The following is an 18,762-nucleotide window of genomic DNA, read 5'->3' on the forward strand; positions in this document are numbered from 1 at the left end:
CTGCGTTCCTGGCGCGGAAAGCTATGTACAAGAACTGACGTCAGCGCGCGAGGGCGGCGTCTAAGTACTCCGACGTCATTCCGGCGCACGACGCTGACGACGGACGCGGAGCCGCAGACGACGCCTAGCAACGCGCAAGGGGTATTGCTGACGAAAAATCTTCCGGATCCAGTCTGACGCCTGGGGATATTCTAAGGTGAGGAATCTAACTAACTAATGTTTCTTACAGATACATCGTTACCGAAGGTAAGTAACTTGTTCGTCATGTACAAAAGTGTGGTGCCCCTTACATTAGCATATATATGTACTTTTATCTTGGGTTGATATTTTTGTAGTCTCAGGTTGTGTGAAAACTGAGTATTCAACACTGGATATAAATTCTCAAGTCAAAACCTCCTAATCTTGTGATGAACATTCAGAGGCCCCAGATTGCCAAGCAGCATTTCTGAGGGATTAATATTTTGAATTAACTACCATAACATCTTGTCTTGTTGGGAATAAGCCAATTTTTATCATAGGCCTCTCGTAGCATTTTCTTGATGGACAGGGTCTTTCATTAGTGTTCCTTAACCATTCCCAGTACTATGGGAACCTTCAAACATCTTCATTCATAGTCCATAGTTGGTCCCCTCCAACTTTCTGGAGCTGCAGAAGTTAGGCAACCTAAAAAACAGAAAAAATTTAACGGGAGGCTCAAATCCCAGCAACTGAATGAAATGTTATGGGACAAGAGGGAGAGAGCGGACTAGGTTGGCAACTGGTGTATCCTCTTTTCCTCTGATGTGCAGTCTGTTACCTGGCAACAGCATCGTGACCCAAAGATTTAATCTCAAATCCACAAAGTACCTTGAAAGTTCTGACTACCCTGATCAACTCAATCTGCAAGTGAAAGTTCAAGAAGCACTGAACAGTACAGAGACATATACTGGCTCTTGACTTGCTGATGTTCTAAAGAAGAATAAATACTGGCTGTCTCAGTCAAGGACTTTGCAGACTTCAAGGAAATGACACATCAGGGCTGAAAAGATGTGTTCTAGATTTTGGGCTCTTAAAGTGAATGCTGAGGAATAGAGAACACAATTACTACCATAATTTGAAAAGAGAAAGATGACACTTTACTGCCCATTAAGAACAGCAGAAGGCTCTATGACAAGGCCTCTTCAATATCAGACCCACCGGACAGAAGCTCCAGGACAGAGGTTTAGGACCTGCAGAGAGGTTTACTAGGTAAATATTGGTGAGCCTTCACTGTTCCCACTTTCCTCTGTATGTTTTGGAGCTTCTAAAAGTCCAAGTCCCACCACAAATAACACATATATTTCTATTTCATCCTAGTGCGTGGTGCTTTGCTGTGTTGAATGAGAACTAGCTGCCTTTATTCCGGAACGTTTTAATTTATCTCTGTAATAATTACTATTGCATAGATAGCGTAATTTGAAGGTTCAGAGTGTCCTCCAACCCCATGTTCCATTTCCCAGTTGGAGTGGTTTAGCCTGTGAGTCTAACAGACACCTTGCCATTCCAGCTGTTGTCCCCATTGAGAGACTGTAAGTCCAGCTAGATCTTAAACTAGCCTCATCCTGAACTGACTCTCGTTAGACAATAACAACTAGATTTCTGAGATGTCGTAAACACTAGAGTAAAATCAGTCTAACTAGATTTCAAGCCATATGACAAAGCAGTTTGCGTGTTAACTTGTAGGTTAATATTGGCGATAGAGCTCCATGTTATTTGTTCTTTTTGAAGTTTAATATTTTTTATTGGCATTTATACAAAGTAATAAGGAATCATGGATCTAAACGTTAAACATAACGGTAAAGATGAGTAATGGTTAGATCTGAGGGATAAGAGTCGGTTTGAGAGAAAAGTGAGGTAGAAGATTTAGGTGTCTGCTAGAATGTATTGCAGAGTGAGAAAGCATGTATACAGATCTTAGATAGTGGGAGGAAGTGTTAAACAAGTTTAATGGTTTTTCAGATGTGTGGTGAGATTTTGGGCTTTCCACAAAATCTCTGTTTTGTGCTGGAGGAAAGACAGTGGTGGGCATTAATTTTGGTACTCTGAGATTTCAAGTGTTTGCTCACTTCAGTATATTGTGAGTGTGCTATATTCTGTACAGCAAATCGATTTCCACTAGTTTTGTTTTGATGGGCAGTGTTGGTTTTGGAGATTTCAGGTTGGCTAAAATCATTTGTATAGTGAGTGCTACTAGATTGTCGAATATAATATTGTTTCATTTGTTTATGAAAGATATAAACAAGTTAGATGAGTGGGGATTTTTTGTGCATGGGCAACCCCACATTCTGCATGGTACACTTTGACTGAGTTCTCTGGGTCCGTGCTAATCAGGTTCCCAGAGCATATGTTCTTTCCCAAAACTGTACCTTTGTTTCCACAAATGGCACACCTCTGGACCACATATAAATCCCTTGTAAAAGGTACCACCGGTAACAAGAGCCTTGAGATCAGAGAAGGCATCTGAGGGCTGCAGCATGTATTATGCGGACCTTAGAGACCCCTCACCTAACGCATACACACTGCCTTTGCAGATGTGTATTTTTTTATTTCAAAACTCCTTTTATTAAGTCAGCTGTGTTTGTAAGCATTACAAAGCAATGAAAACATAAAATTTTCCATATATTGAACATCAAGCAGGTGACTATTATATAGTAATTAAATAATAAGAAACGGAACATTTTGGGACCGTGAACGACCGCCCCAAACATTGTAACACATTGTGTAGCATACTGCAAAACAGAACCCCGATTTATGCCCTACATGCCCATCGATATCAATTCCATCTGAGCAGCCATAAAGCCCCATGCTACATCCCTAGATGGTTTCGATGCCCGCAGGGTGCGGAGTAGGTGCTCCAGTTCAAGGCCCCTAAAATACACCCACCGTTTCCATATTTTATAATGTTTCTGAGGGCACCCTTTTGCTTTAAAAATAGGTTGGTCCTGACCCATACAGCAGTTGAGACCAGCCTGCCAAGCGCTCAATTTGGGTTGGGACGGATCCTTCCATGCTCTGGCTATGTCCCTTTTAGCTAGGGTGAGACCCAAGAACAGTAGATGCCTTTTGTATATATTACCCCCTATCTCATCTTTGATATGCAAAAGTACAAGCCTAGGTGAAGAAGGTACAGGCCACCCCAGTACTTCAGATAGACAGTGAATGACCCCCCGTTAGAACAGGCCCAAGGCTGTACATCTCCAGGTTGTGTGGAGCAGTGTACCCTCCTCTTCATGACATCTAAGGCACATGGGAGAGTCTATCATCCCTGCCCTCCAAAGCCAATACCAAGTAAAATATGTGCGGTGCAGGTATTTAAATTAAATAAGCCTGAGACGCGAGGCAATCAACGCGTATCTCGGGGATTCCAGGGCTTCTCGCCAATCATCACCGTCCAAGGGGCCCAGGTCCGTCTTCCATTTATCCCGGAGGGGATCTAACGTTGTGGAAAGATTCATCACTAACGTCTGGTATATCTGTGCAGTTTTATGATCACCCAAGTTACCCGTAAAGACTTTCGCCTCGATAGGGTTGAATACGGGAAGGGAGTCCAGGTGGGAAAGGTACGGAGATAAGGCATGTCGCAATTGCAGGTATTTGTAGAACTGAGTATGTGGCATTGCATATTCAAGCCTGAGGTCCTGAAAAGATGTTATCGTAGTGCCCCTCATAACGTCACCCAGCATAGAGATACCTATGGTGTCCCACTGTTTAAATCCTGCTAGCGTAGTCACTTGCGGCATAAGGCCCCTCTGCCAGTGTGGGGTCTCCCTCATCAACTGCCGCAGCCATCCCACCTGACGTAGTGAGTCTGTTCACACACCGAATACAACCCGGGTAGGGGGCGGCAGCCTGCGCTGCTACCTCAGCGCACATAGCAGTCTGTGCGGCAACATATCTCCCATCAGCCATTTCTCCACTCGATATGGCGGGTCAGTGCTGATGCTGTACCACCAATCATTTTGAACCAATAGGTGGGACGCCGCGTGATATGAGTGGAGATAAGGGGTCGCTATACCCCCGCAAAAGGTGGACTGGAAGCACGTCCGGAGGGACACCCTGGCAGCCCAGTCGTGCCACAAGAAGCGGCTCACCCTAGAATCTAGCTGTCGGAACCAGGAAGGTGCAATCGAAAATGGGAGATTCTATAGTTGGTATAGGAGGCGAGGGAGGGAATCCATTTTAAATATCGCAGCTCTGCCCAGCATAGAGAGGGGCATACGCGACCATGCCTCCATCTCCGCCTGCGTACACGTCCAAATAGGGGTGCTATTTCTATCCCATGTTACCGATTGTGTCTGAAACACATACACCAAGATATTTCAGCCTGGTCATAGCCACCGTCACCTCCCCCGCCCAGGAGCCCATATCTGATCCCCCGCGCACAGGCCAAAGTACAGATTTTTTTGCGTTCATATATAAGCCGGTGTGTTGGCCAAAGATATGCATGATGCATAGAATACGCGGACCCGCCCGTTGGGGATCCAAAATAAAAAAACAGGACATCGTCCGCATAAAGAGCGATCTGAGAACCCACCCAGCCTCTCAAATCCCGTAACCTGTGCGTCAATACGAACCCAAGCGGCTAATGGTTCCATAGCTAGGGCAAATAAATACGGGGAGAGGGGGCAACCTTGTCGGGCACAGCGCCCTATAGGGAATGAATCCGACACCGCGCCAGTGATTCTGACCGAGGCCGAACAGTCAGTGTAAAGAAGTTTAATATACGAGATAAGGTGGGGGCCGAAATTTAAATGGTGTAATAAAGCAAACAAATAGGTCCACCCCAACGAGTCGAACGCTCTGTCAATATCGGCTAAGAGCAGGGCCGCAGGACCCTGAAGGCGATCAATGGCCGCAACTGCATTATGCACGCGTCTAACGTTATGACGGGTAGCTCGCTGGGGCATAAAACGGGCTTGGTCTGGTAAATCAGTTTGGACATATAGGGAAGAATGCGATTGACCAACGCTTTGGCCAATAATTTTGCCGCGAGGCTCAACAGTGAAACAGGGCGATACAAGGAATGCTGATTTGGGGGTTGGCCCGGCTTGGGGGAAAACAGGATTTCAGCATGCTGCCAATCCGGAGGAAGCTTCCCCTCGTTGAGGGCTGCATGTATCGCTTCCAAGTAACGGGGAAGGAGTTGAGTCTGAAACGATTTAAAACATTTGCAGGGGAAGCCGTTCGGTATCTGTGCCTTCCCGGATCTTAAATCGACCAACGCCATGCCCAGCTCGTCCACTGTCAGTGGGCCGTCTAAATCCCCTCTAACGCTGTCTGAAATGGCCTTGGGAGGCAAATCAGCAAGATATTGTTGGACGAGAGGTTCCGGAAGGGCGTCCCTGGGAGCATAAAGCTCCGCGTAGTACGCCACAAAACTAGCAGCAATATGAGTAGGGTCCGTGAGTATGAGGTCATTCCTGTAAGGGATACCCGGAATGCTCCCTGGGCAAAGAGCACGCTGGCACAAACAAAGTACCTGCGAGCTTGATTTGTCACCCCATTGTTAAATTCTGCTGCGGGATGCCAACCAAGCCCGTCTTGCCTCACCGCAAAGGATATTGGCATATGTTTGCTAGAGAATGAGCAATTGGCGGCAGCGTGCTTCACCATGTTCATCCCTACATTTCTGTTCTAGTTGTAAAATCTGAGCCTCTGTCCGAATCCGAGCCTCTCGACACTTTTCCCGTTGGGCAGCACAGTATGCAATATCCACTACCCTGATGGTGGGCTTCATCGCCTCCCAGAGCATGGACAGAGAATCCACGTGCCAGTTATCAGAAAAATAAGTTGTAAGGGCCTGATGTAGGTGGGACGAGTATTGTGGGTCTTGGAGATGCCACGGCGATAAGCGCCGTCGAAAGGGGGGGCGCGCCACTTCTAGGCGGAGTGTTAGGGCCACCGGAGAATGATCTGACAGACCTCTAGGTAAGATATCTGTCCCTGCGATTCGACCAAAATAGGAGTTTGGTATGAACACGTAGTCCAGCCTGGATAATGAGTCGTGAACAGCCGAGTAGAATGTGTAATCATATGTGGCAGGGTGCAGATGCCTCCATGAGTCCAACTGCCCCATGTCCCTCATGAATGTATGTAGCCGTGTAGGTCTCGAAAGCTCTGGCGCTGTACGCAAGCGCCATCTGTCCTGCACCACATTTGCCACATCATTCCAATCCCCCTCAACAATAGAGATGCCCTCCGGTATTTCCAACAATTTTGCCGATACACGCCACAAATGTGTCCGAATGCGGGGGAGGTGCATAAATACTGCCCATGGTAATGGTTTCCCCATATAATGTCCCCGATATGATGATGTATCTACCTTGAGGGTCAGTCCATGTTTTAGAATGAATATAAGGGATTTGGCGGTGAACGAGTATGGCCACCCCCGGGAGCACCTGGTGAACCCTGCATGGAAGACTTGTATCCAACCCGAGCAAGACACAACGCTTTGGTACCCAGCAGGTGGGTCTCTTGTAGGAGAAGAACATCGGCCAGGGCCTGCTTGGCCTATCGTAAGACCGCACCTCGTATGATCTTATTGAGTGCCACCCGTATGTTCCTGCTGACCACCTGGAGCCTAGCTACGGGGTCAATTACAGGGCAAGACAGATACTGAGAAAAGAGTTATGGGGGTGGGCCTCACGTGGGCCTGTGAGGCAGCAAACGTGGTTGGCGCTGTAGCCATTATAATGAGAGTTCTCCAACCTTGAGTCAAGTCGGTGACGGGATTCACCGAGTCTCCTCTACTCTTGATGTAAATGTACTTTGTGATTTGGAGCGGCGTCTCTAGTGGGACCTGCAAGTTAATTTTAGCTTAGGCCTGGTCGCCTGTCGCGTAGACTCTTCGGGCAATGGGTCAGGTTTGAAACGTGGAGGTGTATGCGGCCTGTGTCTTCGTCTCTCATCCGCCCAGGCGAAGACTTCATCTGTGGAGTTGAAAAAATGGGTATGTGACTTGTATATAACTCTCAATCTGGCCGGGAAAAGGAGCGCATATTGGATTTTGAGTTCCGCAACCGGGCTTTATCAGCAGTAAAGGACTGGCGTCATTGTTGTAACATGCGCGTATAGTCTAGAAATATTAGGCTGTGGTGAGAGTCGAAGTGGAGTTTACCGGTCAGCCTGGCCTGTGCAAGGATAGCGTCACGATCATGAAAATTAAAAAGTCTTGCAATAACGGGCTGTGGTTGGGTCCCCGGTAGTGGTTTTTGCATAAGGGCTCGGTGTGCATTTTCAATTATAAAGCACTGCGACAGGGACGCCTGGCGGATCCAGCTCACGATCCACTTTGCCAGGAACTGGTCCATATTGTTAGCTTTGCAGACCTCCAGAAGCCTGCAAAGCAAAGGTTGTTTCCCCCGACCTCTTCCCTCCGCCATGATCACCAGCCCCTTCGTGATGGATTCCAGGGAGGTCACCCGGGCCTGGAGGCACGCAGTTGTATCTTCCACCGTGGATATGCGGGTTTTGGTCTCTGTGATCCTATCCACCGCTCTACTCAAGTCTTGACGGATAAAGGCAACATCAGACCCCACCGCACTGATTTTGGCATTGAGTGCCTCGCGGGACTGGGTTATCGCCGCTAACATAGCTGCATTATTTGGACCGAACAGGGCTTGGCTCAGTGATTCAGGCGTGTGGGCCCCCGGTCCCGCCTATCGATCCAGGGTGCTCTGCTTCGATACCTTATCCCTGGTTATTGTGATGGTGGCAAGTGGGCGATGACCCGACGGGTAGAGGTGCGGCACTACCAAGTATATCTTGTTACGAACTCCACAGCTCCATGATGGCTTTACTGAATGCTGAGAAGTTTTGTATCAAACCTCTCCGCACTGCAAGCTCACACTGATGCCAGTGTTTGGATTTATTGTAAAAAGAACTCAGGGGGCATCTTAGAAATGCCTCCTGAAAAACTAACAATTCCCTCGTGTCCAGCAGACTGGTCTGCACCAGCCTGCCACACACATACAAGTTTCTGACCCCCTAAGGTGGGAGCCCTTGTGCTCTCGTGGGTCAGGCTTAAAGCCTGCTTGGGGTGGAGGTGCTTCTCACCTACCCCCAAGCAGGAACAGAATTCAGGGCGGTGACCTCAAAAGCTTCCTGCCCTTTGGTATTCTAGCCAGGTCCTCTTCAGCCTGCTCACTTGACCAAGCCCTAATTGTGGTGGCAAGGTCGGTAGGAAAATTAGTAGTCAGGAGAGGTGTGCCTCCGCTTTGCCAGGACCTGCACCAGAGTGACCCCCTCCTTAGAAAATCCTCTATCTTGAATGGAAGGATTCTACCCAATCGCCGGGGAACCATTTTTGGTTAGCTGTTGCGCCTTACAAATGTAATTAATAATAAAAATAATTATCAGGTTAGGTGATGAGGGGGCATACAAAGCATGTAGTCACCCTAAAAGGCAAGAAGCCCATTGACTACCATCTGCCAGTACGTGTAGAGCCCCTTAATTCAGTACTTAAGGGCACCTACAATCTAAGAAGGAAAGTACGAAGAAGACCATGTGCAGCCAAGGCTGAAGAAGACCAATGATTTGGCCTCAGCCCTACTGGCCTGTCTCCTGCTCAGAGACCACGCCTGTCCTGTTGCCAGCAACTTCCAGAACTCGAGGATGACTGCCCACTCTTCAACAAAGACCAGATCTCCTAAGGACAGCGGCCCTGTCCTGGATCCAGCTAGAACCACGATCCTTGACCACTCTGCACCCGACGCCCACAGCCCGAATCTGAGTTGCTCACCTGTCCAGTGAACTCCCCAGCGGTTCTGACCTTGAACCCAGCATTGGCTGACCTCTCCTCGACGACACCTGCAGCCTCATCTTTAAGGGTTTACCTGACTGCGCCCAGCATCCTCAGCCCCCCCCTCCTCCCCGCCCCCCCCCCCCCCCCCCCACACACATCTGAACTTCCCCACTCAGCCGGTGGTCACCTCCGTCCAGCCTCCTGGTCCGAGCCTGCAGCCTCTTTGTGCGAACGAAATAACCCCAATAAAAAGCATTGGGCGCCCAACACTGATTTGCACCCGGCAGCCCACCTGCCATTGGTGGTGTAGCTTTGCTGCTGACTTGTGGCCCTCCTGTGCGTGCTTTAACCTCTGTGGCTTAAGCCCTAAAACCAGTGGTACTGATCTGCAACCTGCACCTCTTGTGGGTGCCCCCAGTCTCCATTGACTAACATTGGGCCCAGTGGCCTCTGCACCCGGCCGCCCCAGTGCGACTGGTCATGCAATACCTACCTTGAACTGACCATTGCCCAGTGTTGGTCTAAACCCCAAAGACTGGATGTGTAAGTAAAGTATTTTACCTTTAATTGGATCTAACTTTATTCCTTCCATAGGATTGCATTTAATTTCAGCCTATTGCACTAAATGTCTGTCTCTTCCATTGCAAAGTTTGTTACGGTTTGATTGAAATTGCCAAAGTGAGCACCATATACCAAGCCAGCCTCTCACAGGTTTCAATACCTGTGAGAGGCTGGCTTGGTATATGGTGCTCACTTATGTAAGTGTAGCACCCTGCAATCAAGAAAACCCTGATGGTGATTTTAGTGTTCTTAGACAACATTAGAAAGCTCTCTAAATGATAGCTATGGAGAGCAGCCTTCAGGCTTAGTCCAAAAGGAGTGTAAAGTAGCTTGTTTTACAAGTACTTAATCTTATGGTATCGGTTAAGTGAAAAAGAACCACACAGTGTAGTTATAAAAATATATATTTATTATTGACACGAACAGAATGAATTAACTCCTACCCGGAGACACAACACAATACTATGTCAATGGAATCTGTAAATAGCACAGAATACACAGTGGTCCCCAGGGGGAGACCAAACCATATACTAAAATCGTGGAGTGTGAATCACGAATTAAGCCGAGAATGGACCAAGAAAATGAAGAAGAGCCAGGCACCCAAGGTGAGTATCTAGGAGCCCCACAAAATTGGTGTCCTGAGTGGGTAAACAACTGTGTACTCAATGTTATTCAATAGGTAAGTCGCGGTTGCAATTTTAAAGAAGGACCCTTCCCAGTGAACCCTGAAAACACCCCGTGGAAGATGGAAGGTTTGAGAGTCACCCCACCCGTGGATACCCCAGGAACCCTACACCAGGGAACCCGGGTGCATAGATGTGCAGTGACGTCAGAAACAGCCATGGACCACAATGGAGGACTTTGGAAAAGATGCCGCTGGTGAAGAAGGTGAAAGTGTCCAGTGGAACCTGAAGGTGGATTCAAGGTGTGTGAGGTACCTGCAAGCAGAGGGGACAGAGTCTATACCACTCTGGAGTTACTAGGAAGCCAAAGGTACACAATTGATGGATGGAATGCAGAACAAATCAAAACATTCACCCCCAGTCAAGAGATCTGGGTTAAATCCATCATTCTTTTGCTCACCATGCCACCCCAGTTTAGACCTGGCCATATGCAAATCAGTCTTGACCCTGTGCCTCATGGGAACAGTCCAGCCCGAACTGCCAAGTCAGGTCCTCCCTGGACCGGAAACAAGCATCCTAGGACCGGTTTCGGGGTTTCACCCCTCTTCAGCCAGGATAGCTTGATTCCAGTGGCACAGTGAGCCCAGGACCCACGTCTGGGCATACATGGCGCACTTAGGTCGAGAAAGCAAAAGACACACAATTGATAGATGGAATGCAGAACAAATCAAAACATTCACCCCAGTCAAGAGATCTGGGTTAAATCCATCATTCTTTTGCTCACCATGCCACCCCAGTTTAGACCTGGCCATATGCAAATCAGTCTTGATCCTGTGCCTCATGGGAACAGTCTAGCCTGAACTGCCAAGCCAGGTCCTCCCTGGACCGGAAACAAGCATCCTAGGACCCAGATCAGTTGACTGGGGGTGAGTGTTTGATTTGCTCAAACGCTCCGTCCATCATCCCCTTTGGTATCGCTTTGTTCGCCCCAAGTTGGCAGGGTATGCCCAGACGTGGGTCCCTTACCCCCTTTGCCAATGAATTCAAGATAGCCTGGCTGATGAGGGTTATGAACCCGAAACCGGTCCCAGGATTCTTGTTTCCGGTTCAGGGAAGGCATGGCTTGGCAGTTCAGGCTGGACTGTTCCCATGAGGCACAGGGTCAGACTGATTTGCATATGGCCATGTCTGAACTGGGGTGGTGGAGTGAGCATAAAGAATGATGATGGATTAAACCCAGATCAGTTGACTGGGGGTGAGTGTTTGATTTGCTCAAACGCTCCGTCCAGCATCCCCTTTGGTATCGCTTTGGAGTTAATAGGAGGCACAGAATACAAATTCCCACCGATGTCGGAGATGCAGGAGAGTTGACGGTGACCCTTGAAGTTGTAGCTGTATGGACCAGGCGATGCAGAGGAGGACCAGAAGCCGTGCACGAGCTGTCCCACGTCTGATGTCAAGAGCCAAGGGGTCAGTGTCTGGCAGGGACATGAACAAGCCTTGGCAACGGCAACATCATAGTTGAAGAAAAAGTTGCGTGTCGGTTCCAGCAAGGTCCAAGAGACGTACCACGAGCAGGTAAGTCAGAGTAGGCCTGAGCAAGCAGGGAAGCCTGCTGCAGCCAAAGAAGACCCTCAAGAGGACCCACGGGCCAAAGGCACAGGAGTCGCAAGAGGACCTCGAGTAGCTCACCAAAAGATGACGGCCCACGTGCAGAGGATGTGATGCAGGTGAAGATCTAGACTGTAGGAGATGCTTGAGGTAGGAGCTTCTAGGAAGCCGAAGATCTCTGGAGGTGAGAGTTAACAAGCCTCGGCAACAGCAAGTCAAATCGGTGCTCAGGGGTTCTGTTTCAGCGGTTCTGTCAAAGGAAACTGGCCTCCAACCCGATTAGAAGACAGTGCAGGCCTCGAGGGAGTTGCAGAACCACCACCTGTGTTGCTGAGCCTTTCGGAGTCCGTGGGAGCCCAGGATCAGCAGACCGGTCAGCTGCGTTGCGGTGCCTGCAGATGCAGGGGAGTGACTCCTTCACTCCAAGGGAGATTCCTTTGGGTGTCTTGGATGTCCACAGGCCCTGTGAAGAACCTGAATGGAGCACAGACGTTGCAGCAGACTTGCAGGACAGTGAGACCAGGAGTCTTCCTAGTTGCAGTCTCGGTTCCCAACGCAAGGTCCAGTAAGGTCTAGAGTGCCCAGACGGTCGAAGTTGAAGTGGTATGTGATCTGAATCTTGTCCTGCGACAAATCTAGGGACCCAACCACAGGTAAGCCTTTAAGTACCCATAGGAAAGGGTTGGAATGATTCAGGGGTCCCTCTCAGAAGAGGTGCTGGATAGTGGGGAGAATACTCCCATGTCCTTTGTCCAGTTTCAAGCTAGAGCGGGAGCCAATGGCTCCCTGAACTGGTTTGAACTGGAGAATGCAAGGAGGGCACCAAATGTGCCCTTCAAGCAGTCTGAGTGGCGCTGGCTAGCGCCCTCACCCTATCCCATTATACTAAGTCCTGTCTGGGAGGTGTCCTGCCTTCCTTCCCTCGAGCTTGGCTCAGCAGCAGGAGGGCAGAATCGTGTCTCTGGTTGGTTTGATATCTTGGCCTAGAAGACTGGTTCTGGGAGCACTGAGGGCTTCCCTAAGGAGCTTTACAGTGCATTGAATCCTACCTCCCACACCATTTACGGTGTGGGGGTATATTTCCAACATGTTTGATACCAAACACGACGGGGTTCATTACAGCCAGTTTAGAAATGATCATCTCGTAATGATGCATAGCCACTCTATGTATCTTAATGGCTGATGAACTTACAACCCAGGAGAGTGGACTCCGACGGTTGTAGAGTTGTCAGTTGTAGGGTTGTCCTGCTCATGCAGGTGCATCCTCACACTTATAACCGAGCACCCTGCTGTCAGGATTGAAAGGCCTGCCTTAGGGGTGACTTATAGGTTTAAAGTGCAGTGACCTCAGATATAAGGAACTTATATCTGTTGTAAGTGGTGCTAGCACCAGCTTACACAGGCTGCAATGTCAGGCCTGTAGTGACAATTCCAGTGGTCTCTCATGGGTGTCATATAACATGCTTCAGCCCATGGGAGACCCCTGGTGCACCTATGCCCTGGGTACCTTAGTACCATATACTAGGAACTTAGCAAGGTACCCCAGTTAGCCAATCTGTAATGTACCCAAGTACTCACCATGTCCAATTTAGGGAAGAAGCACAGAGACTGAGGTCCTAATTAGCAAGATCCCAGTCAGACTAGTCAATAGAACATAATAACACCATCAAGAGGTGGGGGTGACCATGAAAGCAGATCCTACAATACCACTGTAAAGTATTTTTCTGCTTTTACAAACATAATTTACTGTACCTGAAAAGTGTTGCTGTTTTCAAACTAGTACTTACCTTCAAATAAGTTTCTCCTAGTACTAGCTCTAAAAGTAATGGGGAATATTTTTGATACTAAACAATTGGTCTTGCTTTCGGTCTTTGAGTGTGTGTAACCATTTCTTGCCTGAGTGTGTACAACAAATGCTTAACACAGCCCTCTGATAAGCCTAACTGTACTACCACAATAGAGCTTTTAGTATTATCTACTTAAGCCCCTGAGGGATTCACTGGACTCTGTGCACAGTAGACCTCACTTTGGTATACTATATACAGAGCCAGATTCCTACAGGGAATTCATAGAAGCTCATCATATCTGTCTTAAAAAAAAGTCCTCTTCTCACAGAAATATTCTACCATATGACCCCAATGTACCTATGTTGAAAAATATTCCATTAACTTAACACAATAAACATGAGACCTATGTGACTAGTTTTACTGAAGAGCTCTTGATGTAATGATAAACCTATCATTTTTAAAACATTTGTGTGTTAACTTTAAGCGTTTGTTATAATACACGAATTGTCATAAAATATAATTTCTTTCTTCACAGATGGGCCCAGTTCTTCATTTCTCCTTTAATGATACAAGATGCAATTGAACGAGAAGTTGAAGCTGTTGATAGCGGTGAGACCTGATTTTAATGTACATATGTTGAAGATAAATATTTATAGCAGAGAAAACAGTGGCATTATCAGAATTATTGTATTAATCTATACCATGTGTCAAGTAGTCATATGTTCAGTCCTCTTTTGTAAGAGACTTTTTAAAATAAATAGTTTTTGTTATGGTTATCATATGTCTACCATTTCAACAGTGTACAACAGAATAGAATCAATAGCATGGCTTTGTAACGTCTACGTTAATTAGAATAATTTTCATTGCCTAGGTATTTCAAATTTTTCAATCCAGACCACCTGTAATAAACAGAACTCTACCGGCAATTAGGAAAAGCTGATGGAGTGGAGGATAAAACCAGGTTGGCTCAATTTGCTTTGTAGCATATAAAGGTGTAGGGTAGGCAGGTACCCAGACTGGTTGACAAAGAACATCAACTGATAAAAACTAGGTAGGCTAGAGAAGTGCTCAGAAGTTTAATAAAGAGTGGCAAACTGTGATTTCCCAAAAGCTAATGTTCAAATTCCTTGGGAGCTGCCAGGTGGGAAACCTACAACTCTCCTCCGCTGGTGGCAAGTAAACTGCATGGGTATGGATGAGTAGTTGGAGTGGCCAGAGTGTAACGGGGCAGAGGAGTGTTAGGAAGACTCATTATGGTTGGGAGGGGATGGAAGCCCATTAGGTTAGTGCGTTTTCTTCATCCTGAGGGAGTCAAGAGTGGCAATCACAGTTTGTCCCATTCGCTTGCTATAGGGTGTTTGCGAATACCACTAGCCTTCTCTAATTATAGCTCTGCCTTCCACCTCTGCCCAGTGTAGTAACTCTCTACCCATTTATCTAATAAGGGTATTGGCCAATCGCCTTTTACTGGTGATGGCGCACTTCACCAGCAGGAGTGCCAAGTCGAGAAACTATAGTGCTGGCTTCATGTTTTTGGGCCACTTAAAGATTTCCAGCATGCAGACCTCCTAGGACTCCAACCTTGAGAGGCTTGTTAGCTTCAGAATCTAGGAAAAGAATCCCAAACTCAAAAGTAACATTGCAGGGATTCCCCAAAGCGTGGTAGAAATCCACTGTTGTAGCTCTGCAGTGGCCCAGCCTGTATTAGCCAAGGGAAATAGGTGATTAATTTTGAATGAGGAATGGTAGACTCTCTGTAAAGTAAAAAATTGCTTTCATTAATAACGGGCATTGCAAGATACTTTGTGTTGTTGTTCCAATGCCTGGGTTCATTCCTTCTCATATAGTGCCTTGTGGAACTCAAGTTCCCAGGTGTGTCGCAACATTTACGGGGGAAGTCAAGTTTGGGCCAGAATTCTTTGTAATGTCAGCTAATAGTTCTGTGCCCCCTTCCTAATAGTTCTTTGTATCAGAGTGGGGGTGCCAATTTGAGATTGGCTATTGTCTAGCAATTGCAAAGTCTATGTAAGAAAGAGACATTTTGGCAAACCGAGGTGAGTAGTGACTCCATTTACACTTGCGTCTTAGGTTCTGACCTACTCGGACTACTGAAAGCTGAGCACTAAGTGCAGTCTTTCAGCACTGGACTCTTGGGGTAAAATGCGAGCAGTCCATGCTGTCTCACTGAGTTGGAGTGGTGGTAGAGGCTCAGAACTCGACAGGTACACTGTAGAACTCAGTAATGACAGTCTAGCCCAGTGCTTTAGATTAATAAGAGCACTTTGTTGGACTAACCATGTAATACAAAACAAATAAATATACAAGGGGACAGAAGGTTCTAATGAGAAGCTGCAGGTAAGGCAATAGCTATCTATTAAGGCTGATGACAGGTGCAGGCTTACATTGAGAAGTGCAAGAAAGTTACTTTGTCTGGGGCCCAGAGGCCGATCTCTAAAAGGGGTCATCCAGGTTAGAGACAAAAAGCCCGGCTCTTTTAGCCCAGCCCTGCATTACTAACTATCGTTAGCAATAGTCATTCTGAAACGTTGATTTGTTAATCGGGTCATAGTAATTGTCGCAGAATACCAGGTTCACAGAAGGAAGGTGGGGAGCCCATCTCCAGTACTTGTATTTCCTCCTGTGATATCCATCCTGGCAGTGGTGAACACAGGCTAAAGACACCCCTTGAATCTGCCGCACTTCGTACCAAGCTCGACATGAGGTTGCAGGGTCACCCACTCTAGAACGTGGCCACCCTCTGTGTTGTCCCTTCTGCTCTAAATGGACCGTGGGCAGTAGGTACACTTGGAATCTTCAGTGCAGCGCACCATGCTTAAAATGGGGGGAGCAGGGAGAACCACTCCAGCTTTCTGATGACCTTCTGCAATATCCTTCCAGCCATTATGATTTCGGAGCAGTTCCCTATTCCAAGGCATTGCCGCTAGTCTTCCCTTTCTGGGCAAACGTCCTCCTACAAGGAGGCCCTCTGCTCCCCTATCTCAGTAGACCAGGTAGATTCCTTTCCAAATCAGACTTGCAGTTGTCCTCCAGCCAGTAGTTCAAGATTTTCAGGTAATGTTCACTCACCTTTGGAAGACTATCTGTCAGCGAAACCAGTCCTGAATCTCATGAGTTTCCCTGACACTCTGCGGAGTGTTACCTCTTCCATCAATGAGAATTTCTGGAAACATTTGAGGAACCTGTCCTTTTCCAGATTGGGCATGTGGATTCCGCTGTTACTGTTCAGGAACTGGTGTGAGGCGGTTTGCTCAGTATTTTTATGCCTTCTCTCCAGATCAATGCAAAAACAACAATTGATGGACAGAATGCAGAACAATGTCATACATTAACCCCAGTACAGAGATCTGGGCCTAAATCCATCGTTTTTTTGCTCACCATGCCATTCCAGTTTGAACCCAGCCATATGCAAATCAGTCTTGATCCTGTGCCTCATGGGAACAGTCCAGCCTGAACTGCCAAGCCAGGTCCTCCCTGGACCGGAAACAAGCATCCTAGGACCCAGATCAGTTGACTGGGGATGAGTGTTTGATTTGCTCAAACGCTCCGTCCATCATCCCCTGTGGTATCGCTTTGTTCGCCCTAAGTTGGCAGGGTATGCCCAGACGTGGGTCCCTTGCTCACTTTGCCACTGGATTCAAGATAGCCTGGCTGACGAGGGTTATGAACCCGAAACCGGTCCCAGGATGCTTGTTTCCGGTCCAGGGAAGACATGGCTTGGCAGTTCGGGCTGGACTGTTACCATGAGGCACAGGGTCAGACTGTTTTGCATATGGCCATGTCTGAACTGGGGTGGTGGAGTGAGCTAAAGAATGATGATGGATTAAACCCAGATCAGTTGACTGGGGGTGAGTGTTTGATTTGCTCTAACGCTCCGTCCATCATCCCCTTTGGTAGCGCTTTCTCTCCAGATCAGACAGTCTTTGTCTTCAGTTCATTGTGGCTAAGGCACCACTGACTCTGTTGGGTGAGCTATAGGCACCAGAGTTTCCTTTCGTCACTAAGCATGGCTACCATCGACTGGGTTCCCAGGTGATGTCTAGTCTTCTCTGATGGACATACCCTTTTATGCGACTCAACTGTATGGAGACAAGGCTGACTATGCTCTTCAGCGTTTCAAGAAGAGTTGGGCACCTGCTCGCCCTCTGGGCCTCTCTGCCCATCCTCACCAGCCACACCAATTCCATTGTTCCATTCGCGACTCTCGCTGAGGCATTCCTTACTGCCAGCCTGTCCCACCCCAGTAGGGTACCCAGCAGTTTCATGGGAGATGCCGATGTGCCCACCACCTCCACGGCCAAGGTCCTCGTGCCGCTCTGTCCACCTCTACCTCCCCCCCAGCCCCACCTCCCTCACCTCTTTAGTATACCCTTACTATGATGCGTAAACTGAGTCTGTCTCAGTTCAACAAGGTTTGTTTTCATTCCTACGGGTGACACAAGTCCAATGTAGCAGCACTGAATGTGGAAGACCAGTTATTGTATCCCTGCAGAATCCCACCCAATCTTTAAATGAGGTGGTGGCAGTGCTTTTGGGCTACTAACTAGGAGCAGTGGCAATCCAAACAATTGTCCATTAATGCTTTACACACTCAAGATCACTAGAAATGGAATATGTATTGCAACATATTTATTTTAAAATAGTTATTTTAAAATGCTTGGACTTCATGCACGTAATATTGCTATCATCACAGAAGATAATAAAAAGCAGCTAAGCTTTTCAGTAACAGTGAATACTTGGACAAACTGTAGCAGCACAGTTTATAACCCTTCCACCCTCACTGTGCTATCTCTAACCGCTATGGTAGTTCTAGCAGATGAATAAATAATGATCCGTAGTTTCGTAAGGGGTGCGCATACCTGGAAAACAGGGTTTGTTGCCTGTGTGGAATAGATTGTCAGCTATCTTGAGCACAAGGCCAAGAGCTAGGAGATTTTGTCTGCGAGAGAACATAGTTCTGGCACTGGTTTGTGAAGGCAGAATGAAATGCTTTGCAGAGCTTCGGAGAGTCTTGCTTGGGGCTCATTAAGTCGGGATAGAATCTGGTTCCGTGCTCATATGCGATCTGCATGTGTAACCTGAATGAAGTCTTTCTCCTGACACATAGTGGTCCTTATATACTAAATGGTGTCATGATTTTGTGCATCAAGTTATGCGTTCTAGTTGCTTACTTAAGAACATTTTTGTAGAAGTACGTCAGTTCAGACAGCAGTATCTTGGTTATATGTTTGTGTTTTTAATCAACCTTGACATGGTGGAAAATAGACATTTGACTCAGACAAATGTCACCTTGTTGGTTGCATCTGTGTCATTGATTGACGGTATGGATGGGCAGTTGTGGCGTCAAGGGTCTAAGGTTGTAGATAGGGGTTAGTTAGACTCATTACAGTAGTGAGGGAAT

At 47.4% G+C, this 18,762-nt stretch overlaps 1 protein-coding gene across 1 annotated transcript in view; it reads left to right on the forward strand.

Annotated features, from left to right (window-relative positions):
- Positions 1–18,762, forward strand: part of NRDC (nardilysin convertase) — a 1,316,087-nt gene that overhangs the window by 241,902 nt on the left and 1,055,423 nt on the right. The window contains exon 5 of the mRNA XM_085602630.1: positions 13,879–13,952. Within this exon, the coding sequence (XP_085458756.1) occupies positions 13,879–13,952 (74 nt within the window). The remainder of the gene's footprint in view (positions 1–13,878; positions 13,953–18,762) is intronic.

The sequence above is a fragment of the Triturus cristatus genome, chromosome 4_2 (genome assembly GCF_964204655.1).
Source record: "Triturus cristatus chromosome 4_2, aTriCri1.1, whole genome shotgun sequence".
Classification (NCBI taxonomy): domain Eukaryota; kingdom Metazoa; phylum Chordata; class Amphibia; order Caudata; family Salamandridae; genus Triturus; species Triturus cristatus.